The sequence below is a fragment of the Podarcis pityusensis genome (genome assembly GCF_964106645.2).
Source record: "Podarcis pityusensis genome assembly, chromosome: 1".
NCBI classification, from domain to species: Eukaryota; Metazoa; Chordata; class Lepidosauria; order Squamata; family Lacertidae; genus Podarcis; species Podarcis pityusensis.
The window spans coordinates 4478659-4503596 of NC_138028.1; the positions used below are offsets into that span (position 1 = coordinate 4478659).

General features: G+C 47.5%; 1 protein-coding gene and 2 long non-coding RNA genes across 3 annotated transcripts in view; 1 reads left to right on the top strand and 2 right to left on the bottom strand.

Annotated features, from left to right (window-relative positions):
- LOC308470678 overlaps window positions 1-24938 on the bottom strand; it is a 283172-nt gene that overhangs the window by 48520 nt on the left and 209714 nt on the right. The gene's annotated exons all lie outside the window — the stretch shown is intronic.
- Window positions 1007-19793, bottom strand: PTGER2 (prostaglandin E receptor 2; the record flags this gene model as incomplete). The annotated part of the gene is made up of 2 exons (XM_080991745.1): window positions 1007-2560; window positions 18876-19793. 2 exons carry the CDS (start codon window positions 19791-19793, stop codon window positions 2312-2314), a joined length of 1167 nt encoding a protein of 388 aa, XP_080847871.1. The 3' UTR covers window positions 1007-2311.
- LOC308470736 lies at window positions 20890-24878 on the top strand. Its single transcript, XR_013982614.1, has 2 exons — window positions 20890-21035; window positions 24600-24878. It is a non-coding gene; the product is annotated as an uncharacterized lncRNA (long non-coding RNA).

The following is a 24938-nucleotide window of genomic DNA, read 5'->3' on the forward strand; positions in this document are numbered from 1 at the left end:
TGCTATTAATGTTAATATTATTAATATTAATATCTACATGGTGCCTAGGGAACAACTTGCACCTTACTATCAGCAAGACAAAGGAGATGGTGTTGGGCGTTCGGAGGAAGAGAGGAGAACTAGCCCCGCTGTACATGAGGGAGGGCTGTGTGGAGAGAGTCTCTTCCTTTGAATTCCTAGGAGTTTATCTCAGTGAAGACTTTACTTGGAAGATCAATACAACCCAGGTGTTTAAGAAAGCCCAACACAGACTCCACCTCCTCAGAGTATTGCGGAAGAACGATGTCAACCAACATTTGATGATCTCCTTCTACCGGTCCACAATAGAATGTGTCCTTTCCTACTGCATCACGGTGTGGTACACTGGTTTGACATCAACTGATAGGAAGTGCCTACAGAGGGTGGTGAATACAGAACAAGATATTATGGGCTGTCCCGTGAATCCGCTGGATGAAATAGTGGAAGAACGTTGCCTCAGGAGATGATTTACACCCTGGCCAGCACTTTCTTGATCTCCTGCCCTCGGGCAGAAGATATAGAAGCACGATTAGTCGCACCAACAGGGTAAAGAACAGCTTCTATCCGTGGGCTGTTAGGCTGCTGAATGAAAAGATAACAACAGGGCAGCTGACTTTCGGGTTTGGTGGGTGTGCGGCAGTAAACGAGGGGAATTAAGACTAGGAGAGCTGAGTGGGGGGTGCTCGTGTAACCTCACTGTATACAAGTTGTACAAGTGACAATAAAGTCTTTCAATTTCAATTTCAATTCAATTCAATTAAAAGACCCAACCTCTCAGAAGCTAACGTCTCCACATTCTGCCTCCTCTCTGCTTTCCACACTTACTGGCCATTTTGTGCATAGTTTGCACTAGTAAATTATGCCTCTACCTGCTTCAGGTAAGAGCATCTTCCTTCTGGATTGGAAGATGTTGATTTCAGTGCGTAGATGACAAAGCTAATGGTTCATATAAGATAACGCAAGCTAATACGGATCTTATCACCTTGACCAACGACCAAACACAGTTTTACTGACATATAGCATCTGAAGTCAAAGCAAACAGGAGGGAGAAAACCCCTCGAAGATAAATATCCAATTGCATTCAACAGCCATTGATAAAGTGTGCATCATGTTCTTTGCATTGGCCCCGGCCTTCATACGAGAGAAGAAACGCGCAAAGATGACACTTTTGGTCACAGAGTGTTTTGCAAACAAATAATGGTTCCTTGGGGAGATAATTTTCCCTCGCTCTCAGTGCAACGTAAGGTCGACCCATCTAAGCATCAGAGCAACTGCTTTGCATGCAAAATCCCCCAAATTCAATCTTAGGCATCTCCAGGTGAGGATGGAAAAGACCCCTGCCTGAAATCCGGAAGAGAAAATTCCAGGAAGGAAAGACAATGATGAGTCACATGGACCAATGATCTGATGTTGTCTCCAATCTGAACAGTCTCCAATGTTGCCAGCCGAGTGTTTCCTGGTGAACAGTTAGGATGGATGGCCATCTGTCAGGAAGTCGAAACAAAACAAAAAAATTCCTTCCAGTAGCCCCTTAGAGACCAACTAAGTTTGTTATTGGTATGAGCTTTTGTTTGCATGCACACTTCTTCAGTTACACTGAAACAGAAGTCACCGGACCCTTATATATCGTGAGAGGGTGGTGGGAATGGGTGATTGGCTGATAGGTGTGGTAAACCAGCTGACGACTGTTAACGATTGCAATTGGTCTTACAGGAAAAAGCAAGGGGTGAGATGGCCAAAAATAGCTTTATCATGTATAATGAGATAAGACTCCAATGTCTCTATTCAGACCAGGTCTCTCCATGGTTTTAAGTTTGGTAATAAGTTGCAATTCAGCAACTTCTCTTTCCAGTCTATTTCTGAAATTCTTTTGTAATATGACAGCTACTTTTGAGATCTTGTATAGAATGTCCTGGGAGGTTGAAGTCTTCTCCTACTGGTTTCTCTGTCTTGTGATTCCTGATGTCAGATTTATGTCCATTTTAAAAATTTTGTTTCGACTACGGCAGACCAGCACGGCTACCTACCTATGCCAGGAAGTCTTTAGCTGTGATTCCCCCATGGCAGAACATTGGAGTAGAGTAGGATTCCTAAAAGTCCCTTCAAACTCTACAGGTCTAGGATGGAGTCATTTCAGACAATCACCCTAGAGAAATGCAGGACAGCGCATACTTTGATGTCCACCAGGCATGCCAACATGGGAATGGAGAATTCCAGCCATTCTCCTGGAATTACCCTGAGGAACTGTCCAGAGATGGACTTTCAAACTTCTTCTCCAAAAGCAGGAGACCGTTCACTGCCTGCAAATGCCAGCCTGTTCGACGGGCTTTGGTTTGGCAAAGGGAGGCCTCTGCCTGTCCGTAGTTCGTGGTTTTAGGGGCACCCGGCAGCAGAGGACAGAGCGTATCACCCTCAGGATGGGGGGCCGGAGGATGGCAAACACCCAGGGGTCAATGATGGAGTTGAAGGACAGGAACCGCATTGCCTGAAGGTCTTCCTTGTAATCCACACCCGGGTCAAAATGGTTCATAAAGGCACGGACCTGGAAAGAAAGAAGAATAACAACACACTGTTTAGCAAAAGTAGAGACATCACCTTTCCCACAAAGGTCTGTATAGTAAAAGCTATGGTTTTCCCAGTAGTGATGTATGGAAGTGAGAGTTGGACCATCAAGAAGGCTGATTGCCAAAGAATTGATGCTTTTGAATTATGGTGCTGGAGGAGACTCTTGAGAGTCCCATGGACTGCAAGAAGATCCAACCTCTCCATTCTGAAGGAAATCAGCCCTGAGTGCTCACTGGAAGGACAGATCCTGAAGCTGAGGCTCCAAGACTTTGGCCACCTCATGAGAAGAGAAGACTCCCTGGAAAAGACCCTGATGTTGGGGAAGATGGAGGGCACAAGGAGAAGGGGGCAACAGAGGACGAGATGGTTGGACAGTGTTCTCGAAGCTACCAGCATGAGTTTGACCAAGTTGCGGGAGGCAGTGGAAGACAGGAGTGCCTGGCGTGGTCTGGTCCAGGGGGTCACGAAGAGTCGGACATGACTAAACAACTAAACAGCAATAGCAGTTTAGCAATTGTATAGCGCACGAGGCTTAAAATGTTATGGGCTTTATTTTATAGAATTTATACGCCATGTGATTGGTAAAAACAGCAACTCCCTCAGAGTGGTTTACAAGGAGAACAAAACAATGACATCGTCAGTAAAAAACAAGTCCTTAAAACATTCAGGAGGAACAAAACCCCAGCAATAAACTGAAAACAGATTGAATGTCAGAAGCAAGCTAGCAGTAAATCACACCATGCACATCGGAGTTAACTCTTGATTGGCAAAAATACCATCTGCCAGGACCTGGCAGAGTCTCAGGCCTAATGAGTACAGCAACTCCATCCCGGTAGGTCTTGCCCCCATGAAGCAGTTGCTGAGACTGAAGGTCCCCACAGCTGCCTAAGTCATCTCCTCTCCAGGGTTTTTTCCAAGCAACTGGAGACTGTGCCTGCATTCCAGCCTTTGCTCCTTGCTCTTCATGCCTCTTCTGGCCCTGGGAGACAAGGGGGAAGTTTGTCACAGCAGGAGGGGAAGACACCTGTGACTCTTCACCAGCCTAACTCATCTCTGCCTCTCTCTTTTTTAGAAATAATTTTTATTCTTTTTCAATTACAAAAACCCAATATAAGCCTTATTATATCAATACCGAATTGCAATACCAATTTGAATACAAGTCAATCAAATAGCCAACTATTAAATTTAGGTGGCTCCCTGCATGCTAGCCTTCAAGGTTTAATAATTCCCTTTAATTACGATCCAATCTTAATAAGAATCCCTTATACCACAGCTACAATGTTTTAATTTCAATTCGTATTAGCACATTTAATCATTTATGTGTCCGCTAGTGAAGTTCTCCTTTCTTCTTCCTGTGTGAGGTATTTATTTTAATCAATTATTCCTTTGCGTCTTTGCCAAATAGTATGTCCACCTTGGTTATTCCTGGTCTCTATCATGCCTTGTGTCTTTTTGTCTCAGTGCCATTCTAGAGCAGGCATGGCCAAACCTGGCCCTCCAGATGTTTTGGGACTACAATTCCCATCATCCCTGACCACTGGTCCTGTTAGCTAGGGATGATGGGAGTTGTAGTCCCAAAACATCTGGAGGGCCGAGTTTGGCCATGCCTGTTCTAGAGAGATCTCTCTTTTTTTGTTTTCCAGCCCCTCTGGCTGCAGTTGTAAAATCCCACCCATCTCTGCCTCTTGACCTCCCTTGTCCCACTTGCCTGTTTCAGCTTCTGCCTCCGATTCTGGACTTCTCTCTGCCATAGACTCTCCCAGCTCACCAAGTCCTGTTACTGCTTCAGCTTCCCACATCTTCTCTTCCCAGTCTTCTCCCTGTGTCCACTCATTGTTGCCCCACCACCAATCCCTGGGCTCTGAGCCTTCTTTCCTTGGAGGTTCCCCAACTGGTCCCTTCCACCATTCCTCTGCGTCCAGCCAGTCCAAGACATTGAAACATATATATCAACGTTCTACATGGAATGTCAAATTATCACTTCCACAGGAGGCAGTGATGGTTAGTGGCTGAGATGGCCTGGGACTCGGGCTCGGACTTGGAACCAGAGGAGTCTCAGTCCGCAACGGATCCTTTGCCTCAGGCATCACCTGAACCAAGTCCAGGGCCTGATCCTGAAGAGTCCCAGTCTGCAAAGTTTCCCCTGCAACAAACACCAGCTGGGCCGAGTCAGGGGCCTGAGCCTGCCCTGGCTCCAGATGTGGGGATGACCTCGTTGCCTCCAGCTGGGCCATCACTTACAGCTGCTCCACTACCAGTTGGGTCAGGGGAGGCTGAGGCGGCCCCTGGGTCTAGTAACCCACCGACATCTCCCGAGCTGCAGAGACTGAGGTCTGGGAGAAGGAGAGACCTGAGTACTCGCAGGAGGAGTGTTAACCTTCAGGCGAAACAGGGAGGTGAGTCGCCGGGGGATCAGGACTGGCCGCTACCCCGACAAAGATAAAAGGCTGTCGGACTCTGCCACAGGTTGCGGGAGCAACATTGCTGTATGCCAGATCCTGCCTGAGATCCTGTACCTGCCCTTGCCTGGTTTTCTGCCTAGTGTCTTGCCTTGGCCCTGTCAGACTGACGCCTAGCAGAACCTTTGGATTCTGGACCGGCCCTGGACAGCGTTGCACGGGTTATCCCCGGGCCCAGCACAGTGGCTGCTAGCCATGACAGCAATGTCCTGTCTCCACTTTTGGAGACAGCAATGTTTGTGAATGTTTAGTCGTTTAGTGGTGTCCACCTCTTCGTGACCCCATGGACCAGAGCATGCCAGGCACTTCTGTCTTCCACTGCCTCCCGCAGTTTGGTCAAACTCATGTTTGTAGCTTCGAGAACACTGTCCAACCATCTCATCCTCTGTCGTCCCCTTCTCCTTGTGCCCTCCATCTTTCCCAACATCAGGGTCTTTTCCAGGGAGTCTTCTCTTCTCATGAGGTGGCCAAAGTATTGGAGCCTCAGCTTCAGGATCTGTCCTTCCAGTGAGCACTCAGGGCTGATTTCCTTCAGAATGGAGAGGTTTGTTCTTCTTGCAGTCCATGGGACTCTCAAGTGTTCCCTCCAGCACCATAATTCAGTCGCAAAAAGCCGGCCACTATGAGAACTAGATGGGCCCTTGGCCTGATCCAGCGGGCTCTTATGTTCTCATGCCTGGCTAGGCTTGTCTGAACAAAAATGTTTTCAGCAGCTGCTGTAAAGAGTACAGTGAAGCCCTGATGTCAAAACTTCACAGGGCAGCGGAGAAGGACAATAGCACGCCCAGGAATATTCGTTAAACGGAGGAGGCATGTTGGGATCTGCTTTTGAACCTCAAGCGTTTTACGGGTGGAAAAGGCTGCAGAGAATTACGTCAGCCCCCCTAATACAGGAAACGCTTCAAAGGGTGCTCTGACTGTGTGGACTTAACTGCATTGCAGCAGCAAGAAGGTTCTTTATAAGGCTGGAGCAGAACACAGGAAATTGTTGAGGGTCTGGCTCACAGTCCAGGGTGAATTTGTGGCTGTGGTTTTGCCTCCAGGCCTACGCCAACCCTCCCTTTTCAGCCTCTGAGTCTCCCTTCGCTGCTCCTTCCCACTTCTTTTTTAAAATAAATTTATTTTTGCTTTTCAGGTTTATACATTTCCACTAACTTGACAATCATTTTAACATTTCAAAACTTGACTTCCTTTCCCCCCTTTCTGCAGTTCCTTAAATGTATTTTTCATAACTTCTGCATATCCAAATTACCATATTTTTTGCTCTATAAGACTCACTTTTTCCCTCCTAAAAAGTAAGGGGAAATGTGTGTGCGTCTTATGGAGCGAATGCAGGCTGCACAGCGATCCCTCTTGCTGTTCTGGCTTCTGGGATACAGAATTTTTTTCCCCTTGTTTTCCTCCTCCAAAAACTAGGTGCGTTTTGTGGTCTGGTGCGTCTTACAGAGCGAAAAATACGGTAACTTAATTTGCTCATTTAATTTTCATCTGTTTTAAATATATGCTCGTATAAAACCGCAGGCTATGACAATAATCCTGCCATTGTTCTTATCTGTTTACAATTTATCTGTAAATATTCAATAAACCAATTCCATTCTTTTATATAAAAAAGTTTGTTATCTTGATTTCTTATTCTTCGGGTAAGTTTTGCAATTTCTGCATATTCCATAAGTTTTTGTATCCATTCTTCCTTTGCTGGGACTTCTGCTTCTTTCCATTTTGGGGCAAGTATCATTCTTGCTGCTTTAGTAGAATACATAAATAAATGTCTATACTATTTAGGTAGTTCTGTCCCTATAATTCTCAAAAGAAAAGCTTCTGGAGGTTTTTGTGTGTGTTTTTTTACAAGCGTTATTTTAGACATCCTTTTCAATTCATTATGTATCATTTCCCAGTAAGCTTTCTCTCTCTCTTTGGTGATCCCTCATAGCCGAGTAAGATTGTCTTCCATAAACACGGTTTTAGCAATGAGTCCGTAAGCGACTGTGGAGGCCAATTCTGGACCCACACGTCCTTCCACAGTGGGGTCAGTGGTTTCCGGGCAGGAGTTGATCATGGTGTGGATTTGCCAAGCGTGCCTTCCTCTTAGCACGTAACCCTTGTGTCTGGAGCATAGCTGTCAACTTACAGATTTGAAAATAAGGGACCAGTAGCCTCGAAAATAAGGGATCAGCAGCCAAAATAAGGGATTTTCGAACACAGGTATGTTCAACTTCTGAGCCCCTCCGAGCCAAAAGCAGAAAGCCCAGCCAGCAGCCAAACAAAGCCTCAAGCGGTGGTTCCCACAGCGCAGCAACCCGGCAAAGGGGATGCAGCAAGGAAAACCACCGTCACCTCTCCGCTGGGAAGCGCTGAGCAAAGGCGAGTCCCCAGGCAACGCAGCCGATTTGATCGGCACAAGGCATGCAAGCTCCACCCCCCAGTCGTTCTTAGACTCTTTATTGGGTGAGCAACGCAGCCAAGCAACACAGTTGGAGCCTCCCTCCTCCCTGGCCGGCAGGGAGGGAGGGAGGGAGAGGAGCTGCTTCCTTTGAAACACAGGAAATTTAAGGGATATCATCAATAAGGGACAGCAGCGGGACACAGCACTGGGATAAAGGACTTTCCCGCCAAATAAGGGATGGTTGACAGCTATGGTCTGGAGTTCAAGTATCTTCAAAGCCCATGACACCTTTGGTCAAGGCTGTTCTCCAACTGGAGCGCTCGCAGGCCAGTGCTTCCCAGTTGTCAGTGTTTATACTACATTTTTTAAGATTTGCCTTTAGGAAGTCTTTAAACCTCTTTTGTTGACCACCAGCATGACGCTTTCCATTTTTAAGTTTGGAATAGAGTACAGTGGTACCTCGGGTTACAGACACTTCAGGTTACAGATGCTTCAGGTTACAGACTCCGCTAACCCAGAAATAGTACCTCGGGTTAAGAACTTTGCTTCAGGATGAGAACAGAAATCGCATGGCAGCAGCGGGAGGCCCCATTAGCTAAAGTGGTACCTCAGGTTAAGAACAGTTTCAGGTTAAGAATGGACCTATAGAACGAATTAAGTTCTTAACCCGAGGTACCACTGTACTGTTTCCGATAGTGGAAATGGACATATTCACCTTTCGTGGGGTTTATCGGGGACATAATCCAAGATCATCTTCTACATGCAGAACAGAGGCTTCACCACTGAATTCAGATCATCCCACAAAGCAATCATGCTACGTGGTACATGATCTTTGTGAGGTTCCAAAATGACCTGCAGCACTCACTTGTCACAAAGTGTAGTGCTGGTGACTAGTTTAAATAGTTTCTTCTTTTATGTAAACAGCAGATGGAAAATTGGAAGTTCCCCTTTTGCATTATTATTATTTTTGCTCATGTTTCTTTCCTTCTGCTTTCTTTCTCACTCTCTCTTTCCTCCCTTTATCTCTATAGCCCCTTTCTTTTCTTCTTCCGTTTTTCTCCTTTGTTTTGTACCTTTCGTGGCTGCAATTTTACTGGGAAATCTCAATAAAAAAATTGTATTTTTTAAAAAATGGGCAGGGGCTACCATGCCAAAAGATCAAGTGCCTAACAGGTCCCTGTGAGAGTGCCTTTTCTGCAGATCGAAGCAGCGGAATGAACATGCATGGATGGGGTAAGGCGATACTCAGTAGAGCTTACTCCCAGGGAAGTGTCTTGCACAGCCACCTTCAAAATGATGCACACTAGACAAATATCCGTATAGTTAAAGCTATGGTTTTCCCAGTAGTGTTGTATGGAAGTGAGAGCTGGACCATAAAGAAGGCTGATCGCCGAAGAATTGATGCTTTTGAATTATGGTGCTGGAGGAGACTCTTGAGAGTCCCATGGACTGCAAGAAGAACAAACCTCTCCATTCTGAAGGAAATCAGCCCTGAGTGCTCACTGGAAGGACAGATCCTGAAGCTGAGGCTCCAAGACTTTGGCCACCTCATGAGAAGAGAAGACTCCCTGGAAAAGACCCTGATGCAGGGAAAGATGGAGGGCACAAGGAGAAGGGGACGACAGAGGACGAGATGGTGGGACAGTGTTCTCGAAGCTACCAGCATGAGTTTGACCAAACTGTGGGAGGCAGTGGAAGACAGGAGGGCCTGGCGTGCTCTGGTCCAGGGGGTCACGAAGAGTCGGACACGACTAAACAAAAACAGACAAAGATGTGCCACTGGTCTCATTTTGCAGCATGCACCAGCTGCTAGGAGTCACAAGCTGGGAAGATACGCTCTTTTGATCAGACCCTGCTTGCAAGTTTCTCATGGGGCAGCTGACTGGCCACCATGAGAACTGCATGCTGTACTAGATGGGAGTTTGGCCTGGTCCAGCTGGACTTAAGTGCTATGCATCATTTGTCTTATTTTGCTATTTCTTGGGAAAGGAAGGAGTTATGCAAGACTCTGAGCAACGCTACCCCCCCGCCCCCACCTAACCACCAGAATTCTTACTGGCTTGTGAAGTGTCAGGCAGCGTCAGCCAGAAACTTACTTTTGTATCTAAATAATCTGTAATGAATTGGGGGGGGGGGATGTTTAAAATTCACTTTTCCAAAAAACAACAACCAGAGTCCTTTCTATTGGGGATAATTCAGAATGAAATTCCCAGGTGTCAAAAAAGGTTATTTATGTATGCTACTACTGTGGCCCGTGTTTCGTTAGCCCCCAAATGGAAAATGAGCAGAAGAAGAAGAAGAAGAGTTTGGATTTGATATCCCGCCTTTCACTCCCTTTAAGGAGTCTCAAAGCGGCTAACATTCTCCTTTCCCTTCCTCCCCCACAACAAACACTCTGTGAGGTGAGTGGGGCTGAGAGATTTCAGAGAAGTGTGAGTAGCCCAAGGTCACCCAGCAGCTGCATGTGGAGAAGCGGAGACTCAAACCCGGTTCCCCAGATTACGAGACTACCGCTCTTAACCACTACACCACACTGGCTCTCATGGGAGCAAGGTCCCAACCAAAAAAGAACGGTGATTTAAGATGACAGAATATGCACAACTCACAGACTTAACATATAGAATAACAGAACAAGAAGAACGTATGTTTAAAGAAGATTGGAAAATGTTTATTGAATATATGGAGGGGGGAATTGTGTACACCTGAAAACGTTGGCAGCATTAAGATAAATTCAACAGTGTAAATTAGGTTTGATGGATGCATTTGTGGAATATTGAATGGTTTAGTTTTTGTAAAATATGCAGGAATCTATGATACGCAAAATGGACCATGGAAGGAAAAGAAGGGAAGTCATTGATATTTTAAGGATGTTAAAATGAGTATTTTAAATTGTGTAACAGAAAATTTAATTTTAAAATTATATATGTAAAAAGAAACTTAATTTTGGTTTTATAATTTTATTTTACTTATTGTTTTTATTATTAAATTTATATACCGCCCGTCATTAAAAGGGCGGCTCACAGAATAAAATACAATACACAAGAAAGTAATTAAACCCAAATAACAAAACAATACCCCCCCTCCTTCTGAGAATTCACAGAAATAATTCTGAGATTTGCAGGAATCTCCATTCATTATGGCACCCTCCCCTCCCCTCTGCAGAATCGTGGCGTTCAGGAAGCCCTGGAAGCAATAAGACCTGCAAAACTCCTCATGTATCCATGCCTCAGTTTATTCACCATTCAAAACAGGGATGGGAAAACTGTGTCCTTCCAGACTGTTGTATCCCTGAACATTGCCCAGTGCTGGCTGGAGCTGATGGGAGTTTGGGCTCCAACGGCAGCCATCATGGCTAGTAGCCTTTGATAGCCCTCTCTGCCACCATGGTTTGGAAGAACCTGTTGTAGGGCAGAGTCAGTGTGGCATAATGGTTAGAGTATGGGTCAGCAAACTAAGGTCCACGGGCTGGATCAGGCCCAATTGCCTTCTGGCTGCAGCCCACGGACGGTCCGGGAATTGCCAGCAAGCACGCATTATTTCCCTCTCCCTCCCTCTCCTTCACATGGCGCCGCCGGCTGCGCCTCCTCCCTCCCTCCCAGCTTCTCCCTGTGCCTTCCTCTTAGCACGTTTCTCCCTTGTGTCCTGAGTTCGAGTGTCTTCAAAGCCCATGACACCTTTGGTAAAGGCTGTTCTCCAACTGGAGCGCTCACAGGCCAGTGTTTCCCAATTGTTAGTGTTTATACTACATTTTTTTTAGTTTTGCCTTGAGAAAGTCTTTAAACCTCTTTTGTTGACCACCAGCATGACGCTTTCCATTTTTAAGTTCGGAATAGAGTACAGTGGTACCTCGGGTTACAGACGCTTCAGGTTACAGACTCCGCTAACCCAGAAATAGTACCTCGAGTTAAGAACTTTGCTTCAGGATGAGAACAGAAATTGCACGGTGGCGGGAGGCCCCATTAGCTAAAGTGGTACCTCAGGTTAAGAACCCTTTCAGGTTAAGAATGAACCTCCAGAACGAATTAAGTTCTTAACCCGAGGTACCACTGTACTGTTTCCGACAGTGGAAATGGACATATTCACCTGTCATGGGGTATATCAGGGACAGAGCCCAAGATCTGTTTCTACATGCAGAACAGATGCTTCACCACTGAATTCAGATCTCCTTGCAAAGTAATCATGCTACGTGGTACATGATCTTTGTAAGGTTCCAAAAGTGACCTGCAGCACTCACTTGTCACAAAGTTTGGAATAGAGTAGTTGCTTTGGAAGACGATCATCAGGCATCCGCACAACATGACCAGTCCAGCAAAGTTGATGTTGAAGAATCATTGCTTCAACACTGGTGATCTATTATTAGCCCTCTGTTATGTGCTGAGTTGAATAGGATCCAAAAAGCAGCAGTCTGATTGGTCCTAGAACAATGGGGTCCAGAATGCAGCAGTCTGATTGGTCCTAGAACAATGGGGTCCAGAATGCAGCAGTCTGATTGGTCCTAGAACAATAGGGTCCAGAAGGCAGCAGTCTGATTGGTCCTAGAACAATGCAGCAGTCTGATTGGTCCACAGGAGCCACCCAATCCAGCTCCAGGTGGAAGTGAATCTGCAACCTGATTGGCCTACAGGAGAATCCCAGAATTAGCCAATCAGGTGCGACCCATTGTGTAAATAATGTATATAAAGCAGCTATTTTGGGGGAACTTTCATTCCTCACTACTATGAGCTGAATAGAGAGCATGAAATCCACACTCGACTCCGAGTATATTTCACCCTCCTTTCAATGTTTTATATTCCTCCCCCGAAAGTAATGGGGGCACGCATGAACTAAATCACTGGAATCCCAGGCAGCATAGGATTTCTGCTTGCGTAACGAGACTTCCGCTCATCTCTCTCCCTTCGCCTTGCACCCTCCCCCAAAATCTGCTTCCGAGTGTAGTGGGAGCCCCCAAAGCAGATTTAGGGGAGGAGAAGGTCCCACTGGGAAAGCGGGAATTCTCACACGCAGACTCAGGACGGCGACTTATCACTGTGCTAAATACCAGCTGAGAAAGTCCCAGGCAGTCCAGGACGAAAGAACACACAACTGCAGCTTCCCCTTTCTGACCCGGCCCATTGCAGATCTCCCAGCTGCACCTTCTCCAGTTATGACGCAGCCGGGGGGGCGGGGGGGGGGGCAAATGAAGTGGAGAAGATGTTTCAAGGCTGTTGAGACCCAGAGCTAAATACTGGGGGCCAACAGCCGAATGTCAATATCCTGTTATAATAAACTTTGGGATGAGACTGTAAGGACAGAAAGAGACAAGAGAGAGAGAAATATCTAAATTAATGGTTCTTATTAATGGTTCTTATTAGCCCGAGTAGCACCGAGTTAAAAACAAAAGAGGAATGTAAATGGGTAAAATGGATGGTAACTGCAGCCACTCAGACCTGCGCATGGGGCAAGAGGAGGTAGTGTGAACCAGCCCAAAGTTTCTCCTCGTCATATATATTGACTCAGCATTTGCTTCTGGCTTTTCCATGTGTGGTATTTTCATTTTGTAAAAAGCCGCCCTTTGGCTAATTTGAGCTGGCTGCTGTGCTATTGCTAGCAGCTCCCTGGGATTTCAGCCTTGTTTACACAGTTGGCTTGCTCATCTCATGCCGTAAAAACTAACGCATATAAACAGAAAGCCATTTAAATGTTTTGCATTCTATTGCACTTTTTAAGAGTTTCCCCTTTTTATGCCGCGAGAGGCTGGAAAGAGTCCCGAAGGTGGATTGAACATTACAGATTGTATCCACCTAACCACCCCTGGAATACCGGGCAATCTTTGTGTTATTGTTGTCATCCATCCGTCTCGAGAGACAATGGGGGTGAGCCTCCGGGGGTGAAGTCAAACTTCTGTGTTAGCAGGTCCAAAGGGACACCCCCCCCCCCGGGGCGCAAGCCTGGGCAGTGTGTCTGGAGGTCCTGAACTACCCAGACGACAAGACCGGCCTTGCTGGCGGGGACCAAAGGAAAGTAGAGCAAGACGTTTGGCACCAGTTTGGCTGCAGGAGTTGCTGGAAGGAGGCTGTTGCAGAAATTTATGTATAGGTTGCTGGGGGGGGTGTTACCCCTCCAGCAGATATCACAGGCAAAGGCACAGCCCTCTTCATGTCTTTATCTGCTCCACACCTGATATTCTGTGAAATGGACGCATGGGCCAAATAGGGGTGTTGCAGGAATTTATGTATAGGTTGGGGGGGGGGTTGCCCCTCCAGCAGATACCATGCACATGCAGCCCACCACCAAAACCAGCACAATCGCTTTTGTGACTTTTGTGATTTGTCCCCACAAAACACTTCATCACAGTTTCTTCCTATCTATTCAAAGGGCCTTTGCTGCACAATACCAAATGTAAGAATTCACTGATAAATGTATCTATGTACTGGCTCACTGGGAAAACTTCAGAAATTCATCTAGACATGTGAGCTCAGCTACTCAGCAGCCCCTCTGCCTGAGGGATAATCCCTGGCATCCTGATACCTGAGTGCCAGACAGGTAGCCATTCCAGAAATAACAAACCCAGATGAAGACAAAAGGGTGTGATTCACTTGGCTGGGAAACAGGGAAATGTAAAGATCTCTTTTGTTCCACTTGATGGGTGTTTGGTGGAGGGCAAGGGGAACCACAGGGCAGGGTCCAGGATGCTCAGATTACTGCTACAGGACCTCCCCTTTCATGATGTAACCATGATGTATGAGTGATGTCGTTTGGGGGGGTGTAACATGGGGATTAGCAGCTAATAAAAGTTGGGGGGCTCTTTTGTTCGGGGCTTCCATCTTGTTCCACCTTGTGGGAGTCCTGTCGCGACAGTCTTCAATCAAGACCAAGCCTACTGGCTGCTGTTTTGCTCTGATATTCCTGGCTGGTGTCCTTGTTTTTTGTCCAAGGGAGCCCTCAGATTTCTCCATTAACAAAGTGTACAAGGAGTCATCAAACCACCTTAGGGACTCCACTCCAGATTTGTGTGAGGTTTACTCCCGAGCCTCTTCATTTTATTTTATTTTTTGTTAAACAATTTTCATGAATTTTCAATTACAAAAATCCAATATAAGCCTTATTATATTAATTCCAAATTGCAGTACAAATTCAAGTACAAATCAATCATAAAGCCAATTATAAAAATTTATATGCCCCCCCCCCGCCTGCTGTACTTCAAGGTCTGTTGATTCCCTTTCACCCTGCTTCCGATCTATTACTCAATCCAATTACAATCCACTCTTGATAAAATCCCTTGTACCCCAGCTACAACGATTGACTTCAGTTCGTATTAAGACATTTAGCAATTTGTAAATCCGCGAAGGAAGTTTTCCTTTCTTCTTCCTGCATGAGGTTTTAATTTCCATCCACTGTTCCTTAGCCTCTTCATTATTGACAATATGAATGAACCAATAAAATTGACGATATTGGACCGCTCAGTGGATAGCCCTACCGTCCTACTACGGTGACCGTGTTTGCTCTATCATTGCGGGAGTTCTTAAGTCTATTCCTTCCCTCACCCCCGTCCACTGACACACCAGGGGTTCAAATTGCTCACCCAGCCCTCATTTCAGGATCACAGTTCTATCTAGCTTCATCTTTGCTTCTGCCCAAGCCCCCTTGTGCTTTCCAACGACTAAAGTTGGCAGATTGGGAAAGGTTATGGAAAGCAGACTTGAAATTTATGGCATGTTGTAGGTATGCTGAAAGAAAACTACAGCAGTACCTTGGGTTACAGACGCTTCAGGTTACAGACTCCACAAACCTAGAAATAGTACCTCGGGTTAAGAACTTTGCTTCAGGATGAGAACAGAAATCGGGCTCCGGTGGCGCGGTGGCGGCAGGAGGCCCCATTAGCTAAAGTGGTACCTCAGGTTAAGAACAGTTTCAGGTTAAGAACGGACCTCCAGAATGAATTAATCTCTTAACCCGAGTTACCACTGTATATGAAAATGATGTACCAGTGGTATTTGACTCCTAGGATGCAGGTGGCGCTGTGGTCTAAACCACTGAGCCTCTTGGGCTTGCTGATCAGAAGGTTGGCGGTTTGAATCCCCGCAACAGGGTGAGCTCCCGTTGCTCAGTCCCAGCTCCTGCCAACCTAGCAGTTCAAAAGCACGTCAAAGTGCAAGTAGATAAATAGGTACCGTTCTGGTGGGAAGGTAAACGACGTTTCTGTGTGCTGCTCTGGTTTCGCCAGAAGCAACTCAGTCATGCTGGCCACATGACCCAGAAAAACTGTCTGCGGACAAATGCCAGCTCCCTCGGCCAGTAAAGCGAGATGAGCGCAGCAACCCTAGAGTCATCTGCGACTGGACTTAACTGTCAGGGGTCCTTTACCTTTTAAGCTAGCAAACAGGTCAATAGGACAAGTACAAACACCTGCTGGAAATGTAAAGAAAAAGAAGGTACCTTCTATCATATGTGATGGACCTGTAAGGAACTAAAAGCTTTCTGGGAGATGATATACTGTACAGTGGGCGCTCGGGTTGCGAACATGATCTGTGCAGGATGCACATTCGCAACCCGCAGCATTCGCAACCCGTGTCTGCGCACGGGCAAGTTGCAATTCGGCGCTTCTGCGCATGCGCAAAGCGCGATTTAGCGCTACTGCGCATGCGAGACTGCCGAAACCCGGAAGTAACCCATTCTGGTACTTCTGGGTTTCGGTGGTCCGCAACCCAAAAAAACACAACCTGAAGCAGCTGTAACCCGTGGTATGACTGTATAATGAAATGAAAAGAAAATGTGTAAAATAACCTTTGTTTAAAAACCCCAGAAGCTTTCTTTTTAGGAATTACAGGTACTGACATCCCAAAGGAGCAGAAAAGACTTTTCATGTATGGAACAATAGCTGCTCAGGTGCTACTAGCCCAGAGACAGAAAAAAGACAAAATCCCTAACAGAGAGGAATGGGAAGCTATGATGCTTTGCCGAAATGGCAAAGCTGACTGGAAAACTCCGGAACCAAGAGAACAAAAACTTTTTAAAAAGAATGGGAATTTTTTAATAAGTTATCTAGGAGACCACTATAAGCAGATGGAAACATTAGCAGGATTTTAATTCCACTTGTAATGTAATAAATGCTATGGACAATATGGATTGATGTAAAATTTAGAGTATGGAAAAATATGCAGTTGAAAATGTTGAAAATAGGATTCCATGGAGGGGATATGGGGAAGTCGAGAGATTCAGAGTAATCTCAATACATGGATATGTCTTTGGATTGTTATAATTTCGTATTTGTAAAACCAAACAAAAATGATTAGAAGAAGAAGAAGAAACTGGCGAAGAGTGGAGACCCTTTTCGGATCATCTGAGAAAATATTCGTCAAACGAAATTGCAGGCAGCATTTGAAAGGCAAGCAAAAGGATGTAATGTAAGATATATGATTTTTTGGGGGGGGGGGAGTACTGTATTTAAGACGCGGGTGGTGCTGTGGGTTAAAACCACAGAGCCTAGGACTTGCCGATCAGAAGGTTGGTGGTTCAAATCACCGCGACGGGGTGAGCTCCCGTTGCTCGGTCCCTGCTCCTGCCAACCTAGCAGTTTGAAAACACGTCAAAGTGCAAGTAGATCAATAGGTACCGCTCCGGTGGGAAGGTAAATGGTGTTTCCGTGCGCTGCTCTGGTTCGCCAGAAGCAGCTTAGTCAGGCTGGCCACATGACCCAGAAGCTGTATGCCAGCTCCCTCGGCCAATAAAGTGAGATGAGCGCCGCAACCCCAGAGTCGGCCATGACTGGACCTAATGGTCAGGGGTCCCTTTACCTTTACCTTACTGTATTTAAGGCAGCAAATAAAGGATTTGAACAGAAACATCGTGGAAGTAAGGATGGGAGGTCAAAACACCAGGGGAAGGTTGTATGGGAACTGAAAGGAATTGGTTAAACTGTATGAAAATCAATAAAAATTTACGGGGGAGGAAGAGTGGTTAGACACTGGCATAAATCGCGGGAGGAAATTGACTGATGTCTCACATTTAACATGCCTTTAAGAGTCATCCTGAGCCCTTAATGCTAAACATCCAAGACTCTGGGGCATCAGAAGCTGCCTTATCAGCCCTGCTGCGTCAAAAGGCTGCAGGGTCTTTGGGGAAGGCCAAGAGCTCACTGGGAGAACACCTGCTCTGCCTGCAGAAGGTCGCAGATTCAAACCCAGCTGCTTTCGGGGCCAGCAGCAGAGGGTGCTCAAGCTGGGCATCTGCCAGGGCCCCACAACCAGCAGAAGACCCATGGATCCTAACTGTGTACTGTTCTGGTTGCCTCGCCTCAAAAAGGATATTGTACTTTTGGGAATTTCCCAGTAGTGATGTATGGAAGTGAGAGCTGGACCATAAAGAAGGCTGATTGCCAAAGAATTGATGCTTTAGAATTATGGTGGTGGAGGAGACTCTTGAGAGTCCCATGGACTGCAAGAAGATCCAACCTCTCCATTCTGAAGGAAATCAGCCCTGAGTGCTCCCTGGAAGGACAGATCCTGAAGCTGAGGCTCCAATACTTTGGCCACCTCATGAGAAGAGAAGACTCCCTGGAAAAGACCCTGATGTTGGGAAAGATGGAGGGCGCAAGGAGAAGGGGACGACAGAGGACGAGATGGTGGGGCAGTGTTCTCCACTTTCTGGCAGTATGAACTGTTTGGCAGTGGAACGGATTCCCTTGACGGTGTCTCTGAAAATCGCTTGGGAAGACAGGCAAACTAATGCCAGTGTATTAGAAGAAGCAAAGATCACCAGTGTTGAAGCAAGGATTCTTCAACATCAACTCCATTGGACTGGTCATGTTGTGCGGATGCCCGATTATCATTTTCCAAAGCAACTACTCTATTCTGAACTTAAGAATGGAAAGCGTAATGCTGGTGGTCAACAAAAGAGGTTTAAAGACTGTCTCAAGGCAAATCTTTAAAAATGTGGTTTAACTGACAAATGGGAAACACTGGCCTGCGAGCGCTCCAGTTGGAGAACAGCCTTGACCAAAGGTGTCATGGACTTTGAAGACACTCGAACTCAGGACGCAAGGGAGAAACGTGCTAAGAGGAAGACACGCTTGGCAAATCCACACCTTGATCAACTCCCGCCTGGGAACCAATGTCCCCACTGTGGAAGGACGCGTGGATCCAGAATTGGCCTCCACAGTCACTTACGGACTCATTGTTAAAACCGTGTTTATGGAAGACAATTTTACTCAGCTGCGAGGGATGGCCAAAGAAGAAGTTGAGATTCTTATATTGCAGGGGGTTGGACTAGATGACCCTTGGGGTCCCTTCCAACACTACAGTGCTACAATTCTACAACTGTAAACCTCTTTAAGTGCCCTTTTCTGATGCAGCCCCAGCCCCATGGCAGGTCACCCCGCACCTCTTGGGCAGCTCACAGGCTGGCTGCTTGTTCCCCGGGATTTTGGACTGCTCCCCCGGGGCGTCCCAGTCGCATCCTCCCTTCCCACTCACCGTGAAAGGCAGGGAGCACACAGCGAAGGTGATGGTGATGATGGCGAGGAGGATGAGGTGGTCCAGCTCCTCGAACATGGACAGCTGCTTCCTGGCCGCGCACCTGGGGCTGGGCGCCTGGCCGTCGGAGGACTCCGTCTGGTGGAGCTGGGAAGAGGAGGAGGACGAAGCGGCGGCGGCTGCAGCTGCGGTCGCCCGTCGGGTGGCTTTGCCCCTCCGCTGCATGCGGAGCAGGTTGACGATGACGCTGAGGTTGCAGAGCAGCACGGCCAGGATGAGCAGGAGCAGCAGCGACGCGTAGAGGAGCGAGAAGGCGCCCCCCGACGACAGCTCCGCCGCGCCGCCGGCCCGCGGGAAGTGCATCTGGATGAAGCACCAGGTGCCCGGGCAGTACTGGACGTAGCGGCCGAAGCCGAGCAGCGGCAGGGCGCAGAAGGCGGCGGCCAGCGCGTAGAGGGCCGGCAAGGCGGCCAGCAGGAGCGGCGCGACGGGGCGGGCGCTCAGGAGCCGCTCGTACAGGTAGGGCGCGCCGATGGCCAGGCTGCGCTCCAGCGCCATGGCGCCCAGGCATCCCATCGTGGCCAGGCTGAAGAAGCTCATGGCGAAGGCGAAGTAGAGGCACACGCCGCCGCCGTCGGACAACCCGCGCAGCGTCCGCCGGCGCCCGTAGGCTGCCAGCACCACGGGGCTCAGCAAACACGTGCCCAGCAGGTCCGTCAGCACCAGCGCCATCACCAGCACGTGGAAGGGCGCCAGGCGCTCCCGGCGAGCCCGACGGCGAGCCCGCGCCCGCAGCAGCAGCCCCAGCGCCGTCACGTTGCCCAGCACACCGGCCGCGAACATGAGCGCCGCGCTGGCCGGGCTCTCGCCCGACGGCGGACGCAGCTCCAGCGCCGCCTCGCAGCTCGTGGTGTTCATCGGAGGGACTGCGCTCAGCGCGGTCCGTCAAGAGGGAAGGCAGGCGGAGGCGGGGAAGCCGGCGGGGGCGGGACCAGGCGACACCTCCCTCCCTTCCTCCCTCCCTGTTTTTTTTTTTAAATAATTTTTATTAATTTTTAAACATATTAATTGTCATATGTGTGACATCTTAGTGTATTTTTTGTTTTTGTGGAAGCCGCCCAGAGTGGCTGCGGAAACCCAGCCAGATGGGCGGGGTACAAATAAATCATCATCATCATCATCATCATACATACCACAGAACTTCACATCTTATACAACTTTTTGGACTTCCATCAGCACCTCTGACGATGCCCCATTTTTATCATTTCTTAAATTCATATTGCGTTTAATTATCTTAACCAACATCCTCCTCTTTATCCTATTATGCAGTTATTCAAACTATCCACCTCGCAAAACTTCTTGCAAACCTACAAATGTTATCTGATCATCACAGTTACTTTTCAAATAGCCCGTAAATTTACACCAATCTTCTGCGAGTCTCTGGTCCCGCAGGTTTCGAATCCTTCCTGTTACTTTATCTAATTCTGCAGAGTCCATCAATTTCATCCTCCAATCTTCTTTCATCGGTAATTCTTCTTGCTTCCATTTTTGTGCCAATAATATTCTTGCTGCCGTCCCTGCATATAAGAACCACTTACAATCCTTTCTCCCTCCCTCCCGGTTAGGGGGCTGGAGAGAGACCGGGTGCCCCGTCGGGGGAAGAGCGTCGGCTGGCCTCCCCAGACCTTCGCCAGCAGCCGAGCCCCACGACGGCGTCCCCAAGGCGCACGAAGGAATCGACGGGGACCCCAGGACCTCGCCAATCCCACCCATCCGACAGCGTCCCGAAGGCGCACGCGGGGGGTGGGGGAGGGAATTGATGGGACGCAGAGGACATCTCCAATTCCGCTCCCCACCACGGAGTCCCCAAGGCGCGGGGGGAATCGACGGGGACCCAGAGCACCTCCCAATACTCCTCTCCCACGGGGTGCAGCACCTTTGCCAACGCTTTCAACGCCGTGTAGTGTGGAGTCATCCGAGCCGTCTTGCTCCAGGGCCTCCCACCGCAGCCCCGGATTCGCCCTCGACGGGGCGATGCGGCAGCTCCCGATCTCCGCGGCGTCCCTGGGCGCTACACGCGCGTGGGTCTCCTTCACGCGGGTGCGTTGGTAGATGCAAACTGAAAACACATGATGGGCGGCGCGGCCCCGTCAGCTCTGGGTGAGTGGAGAGGCGTGGAGATCTTTTCTCCGGATGTCCTAAGACATCCCCCACTTTTCCTGCCTCGGACTTCCACGTCGGACCAGTTTTCAGGGACTCTGAACACTCAGGGATGTAATGACGAGGGTGTCTCTGAGCATGTGTGGAGAGCGCTGCTGCTTCGCTCTCTCTCTGCGACTATTCGTGGAGGATTTTCAGGCAAAATCCACAGTTCTCTTTTCACGTTGCCTCCAGACTGTCACTGTTTCGTGTGGGAGGGATTCAGGTACATATCCAGAATTTACTTTAGTGCAATTAAAGTAGATGAAAAGGGTTCTGCTACCACAGCCCTTCCTTGCTTGATTGCATAAAGGAAATGGATGATTTGGAGCATATAGGTAGCAATCACGATTTATCGTCTTGCACTTTTAAAGGATATTAAAGGTTAAGGTAAAGGGACCCCTGACCATTAGGTCCAGTCGTGGCCGACTCTGGGGTTGCGGCGCTCATCTCGCTTTACTGGCCGAGGGAGCCGGCGTACAGCTTCCGGGTCATGTGGCCAGCATGACTAAGCTGCTTCTGGCGAACCAGAGCAGCGCACGGAAACACCGTTTATCTTCCCGCCGGAGCGGTACCTATTTATCTACTTGCACTTTGATGTGCTTTCGAACTGCTAGGTTGGCAGGAGCAGGGACTGAGCAACGGGAGCTCACCCCGTCGTGGGGATTTGAACCGCCGACCTTCTGATCGGCAAGTCCTAGGCTCTGTGGTTTAACCCACAGCGCCACCCGCGTCCCTTAAAGGATATTGCTGGACCTCAAAGCCACATCTGCATAATTGAAAGGGAAAGTTTTGGGATCCAGAAGAGGGAGCCATTTTCTCAGCCCTTGATTAACTTTATGAGGGCTAAGGAATTGGTACTATTTTGTTCTCATTGTCTTTAGGAAAAGCTCTTTTAAGCACCAACAAATAGCTGGCAGAATGAAACTCTGATGACATCTTGTAACCCCACATAAGATTTCTGACTTATCCTTCTCATGGTTTGATAAATTATTGCCAGAATGCTAAGCAAACATTGGCCCAACTCTCTCTTATAACGGAAGTAGCCACTCAAGAGCTCATAAAATCCACATCATCTTATAAATGCCTCTTACACAAACATACCCTGGAATATAACAGAACTCAGTGGGAGGCCTTGCGTATGGCTACTATAGAAAAGAATGAGCCTAGACTTTCAGATATTTCTGCCCATGGCCCAGCTGAGATGAAAGGGATCATTGGAGCCCACATTTCAACTGATGACTGGACCAATTACAGTGGTGCCTTGGTTTACGAACTTAATCCGTTCCGGAAGTCTGTTCTTAAACCAAAGTGTTCTTAAACCAAGGCATGCTTTCCCATAGCAGCGGGGGATTCAATTTACAAATGGAACGCACTCAACAGGAAGCGAAACATGTTCTTATTCCAAGGCAAAGTTCACAAACCAAAACACCTACTTCTGGGTTTGCAGTGTTCTTAAGCCAAGTTGTTCATAAACTAAGCTGTTCTTAAACCAAGGTACCACTGTATTATTTTACTAAATCATACAGTTCTCCATCAGTTTCTGAGCTTTGCGTAGACCGTGGAGTTTCTCTTCTTTGGGATCCAATGCAGGTGGCGCTGTGGTCTAAACCACAGAGCCTAGGGCTTGCCAATCAGAAGGTTGGTGGTTCGAATCCCTGCGACGGGGTGAGCTCCCGTTGCTCAGTCCCTGCTCCTGCCAACCTAGCAGTTTGAAAGCACATCAAAGTGCAAAGTAGATAAATAGGTACCGCTCCGGCGGGAAGGTAAACGGCGTTTCTGTGCGCTGCCCTGGTTCGCCAGAAGCGTCTTAGTCATTCTGGCCACATGACCTGGAGGCTATCTGCGGACAAACACCAGCTCCCTCGGCCAGTAAAGTGAGATGAGCGCCGCAACCCCAGAGTCGTCCGCGACTGGACTTAACAGCCAGGGGCCTTTACCTTTACCTTTAACCTCACAGTCGGGTTGTGACTCCACAGCAGTGAGCAGAGGAGGAATGACCACTAGGAGAAGCACACAGAGAAGAAACGTCTTGGTGCATCTGCAGGAACACAACTGGACACCTTCTTCTGCCCCAGCTGCAACTAAACATGTCTCTCCTGTATCGGTCTCAACAGCCACAGCAGGTGGTGTAACCTTCCAAATGTTTGACTTCACCCCCAAAGGCACATCCTCCTCTATTTGTCTCCCGAGACAGACAGATGCCAACCAACAACCTCACACCAAGTTAAATCAATGATAAATCAACCTAATAAGGCTCCGAAGTCAACATTCCTTGCCCCCCCAGAAATGTTTAAAACCGACTTCAACTGGTGGACTCCTGTCCTTGCTAAGCTGTTACACTGAGATCACTCTGACTGGCTCAGTTCCTCCAGGTTGGAAATTGTAGTACAGTGGACGCTCAGGTTGTGAACGTGATCTGTGTGGGAGGCACGATCGCAACCCGCAACACCGTGTCTGCACACACGCGGGTCGCGATTTGGTGCTTGTGTGCATGCGCAAAGTGAGATTTAGTGTTTCTGAATCCGAGACCAGGGAGAAGAGTCAGTGGAAGAAGATTGGAAGAAATTTAAAGACTACTTACAGAAATATTGTAAAATTAATGAATGTTAGAATGATGACAGATTGAAGTTAAGTGGTTTCTAGCTGTAAAGGTATAAAAGAATATGGAAAAATTGGTTTTTAATAGTAAAAATTTAATGTTATAATATATCAAGATTAAAGATCAGGATTAAAAAGGAGGGAAAGGAATTGCTGGACTAACAAATTGAATTGGGATACAAAAGAGGGAGGTATGAGGAGGTCCGGGAAACAAGTAAATGTAAGAGAAGTGATGAAAAGATGGAATTGTTTTTAACTGTTTTTTCTTTTTTGTACTTTGTATTTTTCCTTTTTATTGTTAATTTTCTTATTAATGTAATCTTTTTCTTTTGAAATTTTAATAAATATCATTTTTTTAAAAAAAAGAGATTTAGTGTTTCTGTGTAACCCTTTCCGGTACTTCTGGGTTCGGTGCGGTGCGCACCCCAAAAATGCGCAACCTGAAGCTTCTGTAACCCGAGGTATAAGTGTATATCCTATTTCAGAGCACAATTCAAAGTGTTGGTGCTGACCTTTACAGCCCTAAACGGCCTCGGCCCAGTATATCTGAAGGAGCGTCTCCACCTCCATCGTTCTGCCTGGACACTGAGGTCCAGCGCCGAGGGCCTTCTGGTGATTCCCTCCCTGCAAGAAGCCAAGTTACAGGGAACCAGGCAGAGGGCCTTCTCAGTAGTGGCACCCGCCCTGTGGAACGCCCTCCCACCAGATGTCAAAGAGAACAACAACTACCAGACTTTTAGAAGACATCTGAAGGCAGCCCTGTTCAGGGAAGCTTTTAATGTGTGATGTATTACAGTATTTTAATATTTTTTTTGGAAGCTGCCCAGAGTGGCTGGGGAAGCCCAGCCAGATGGACGGGGTATAAATAATAAATTATTATTATTATTATTATTATTATTATTATTATTATTATTTCATTCCCAGAATCACAGACCAATCAGGCTTTTGGAGACCTCTTCTGTGTGAAGAGCAAGCTGGTTTTTGGCATTTCTGTTAAGCCGTTGATCGTTGCTAAACTTTCCCCAACTATTTGGGAAAACTATTGAAAACCATGTGAGGCTCTTTACTGTGTCTGTTGACCTGGCATCATCAGCTGACCCCCAGTCCCGCTTGAAGATAGCCACAGCCTAGGAGTTCCCCTCCTACCTGGGCAAGTGGAAGGGGTCAAAGAACAGCAGCAATGTCCTGAGCTACAAAAAATAATGGCAAAGAGTCTTAAAGACACTTTTTCCCTTCCTGCGGCAGACACACCCTGTAGAAAAA